The 1,681-nt window shown below is 33.2% G+C and overlaps 1 protein-coding gene across 1 annotated transcript in view; it reads left to right on the top strand.

Moving 5' to 3' along the window:
- clnk (cytokine dependent hematopoietic cell linker) overlaps nucleotides 1-938 on the top strand; it is a 9,231-nt gene extending 8,293 nt beyond the window's left edge. Inside the window, exons 12-13 of the mRNA XM_014019609.1 lie at nucleotides 308-463; nucleotides 552-938. Of these exons, the coding sequence (XP_013875063.1) occupies nucleotides 308-463; nucleotides 552-704 (309 nt within the window). The 3' untranslated portion in view covers nucleotides 705-938. The remainder of the gene's footprint in view (nucleotides 1-307; nucleotides 464-551) is intronic.
- Nucleotides 939-1,681: the final 743 nt, after the last annotated feature.

Here is a 1,681-nt window from a genome sequence, read left to right as displayed (position 1 = left end):
ATTTGTGTACAAGCTGTTTAGATTGTCAAAAAGCCTGTGTTTTTAGGGTTATTAACAAAGTTCGTGTACTCAGACCGATATTACCAGACAAATATTTGGGGTCACAAGTTTTTGCCATGGATATTTTGTGGGTCAGAAGATAAAAAGTYTGGGAACCACTGCTCTAAACACATGCTGTATTCCTCTACCCCATTTTCCAGAACAACCATTTAACAAATGTAACTGGGCTTTGGGAAATGGTAAACCAAGGAATATGTTATAACCTGTCCACTTTTTTTTCTTTTTACCTTTTCTTGTCTTTCATTAGGATGGGGCGTTTTTAGTTAGAAACTGCTCCATTAACACCRACAGTGAACCCTTGGTTCTGGTTGTTTATCATGAGAAGAAAGTTTATAATGTGAAAATTCGGTTTGTTGAAGCCACTGGGAAATAYGCTCTGGGAACAGGACAACGCTCAAACGATGTAAGTGATCTAACAGACAGTGTGAGATTCTGTTTTTTTCCTCCCAAGCTTTAACTCTTTGTAACTTGTGCACCTTGTTTCTCCTCAGATGTTTGATTCGGTTGCGGAGATCATCAAATTCCACTCCATATTTCCAATAACGCTCATCAGTGGGAGAACCACGGCTGTCGGCAAACTCCCAGAAAACTGCGTGCTGACATGTCCGATAACAAAAATGGATGTTAAACAACTGCTTCAGTAATATGTGTCCCTTCCAGCAAAGACACTTTCTATAAACCTGAAGCTTCCGGTTTAAAGAATAATTTCATCCAGAAMTGTAATTAGCTACTCATTTAATATGACTGACAGTTTGTTTTTAATTTAGGGGAGACTGGGGACAGTTGCAACACGTTTTGCWTTTGACTCATTTTACTCAGAGATGGTTTGAATTAGACAAACCAAATTTTAATACAATAAACTTACATCTGTCTGTTAATAGTCAAAACCATTATTGTACATTCTTCACAATTTGCATTTGAAAATGAAAAGTCATTGTTTGGGGGTGGTTGCAACATAATAATACAATATATTTCACTGTAAATAAAAGTTTTATAATTTTAATATTTATATTATTGCTAAATTAATAAGAACTGTACGTTTTAATATTACAGTGTTATTTATTTATTCTTTTTAATTAAATGACGAACTTAGATTTGCTTTGACGAGTAGACCTTAAACTGTATATAGATGTCAAAGACTCTAATTGATATAAAATACAGTTGGTTTTTAGAAACAAAAATAATAGAACAATTTGTGAGGCAATTAACATTTATTTTGCCTATTGTCACTGTACGCCTATTTTATGCAAAATTTACACTGAAAAAACTAAGATTTTAAAACCATTGTTGAAAACAACAACTGCAGAAAATACATCTTAAACACTTATAAGTTTTAAACTTTAAAATTATCATAAATACCCAATACCCTTTTAAGTGTAAACTCAATTTCAACATCTTAATATCATCTTTACRTGTTCTGTTTTTATAAGGATTTATCGTATTGGGACAGTTGCAACARCCGTCCTGTCAGCCATGATAAAACCTCATGTGTTAGCTAAATAAGCTGATCTGGATACATGAACCAAAAGGAAACATATCACTTGTTTAAACCATATAAGTTTTAGCTGGATCACAAAAACAGTGACAACAGTATAACAAAAATAAAGCTGGGCAAAAAAAA

This window comes from Austrofundulus limnaeus, unplaced genomic scaffold, assembly GCF_001266775.1.
Source record: "Austrofundulus limnaeus strain Quisiro unplaced genomic scaffold, Austrofundulus_limnaeus-1.0 Scaffold224, whole genome shotgun sequence".
In the NCBI taxonomy this organism is placed as follows: domain Eukaryota; kingdom Metazoa; phylum Chordata; class Actinopteri; order Cyprinodontiformes; family Rivulidae; genus Austrofundulus; species Austrofundulus limnaeus.
This window is presented reverse-complemented; position numbering and strand designations above follow the sequence as displayed.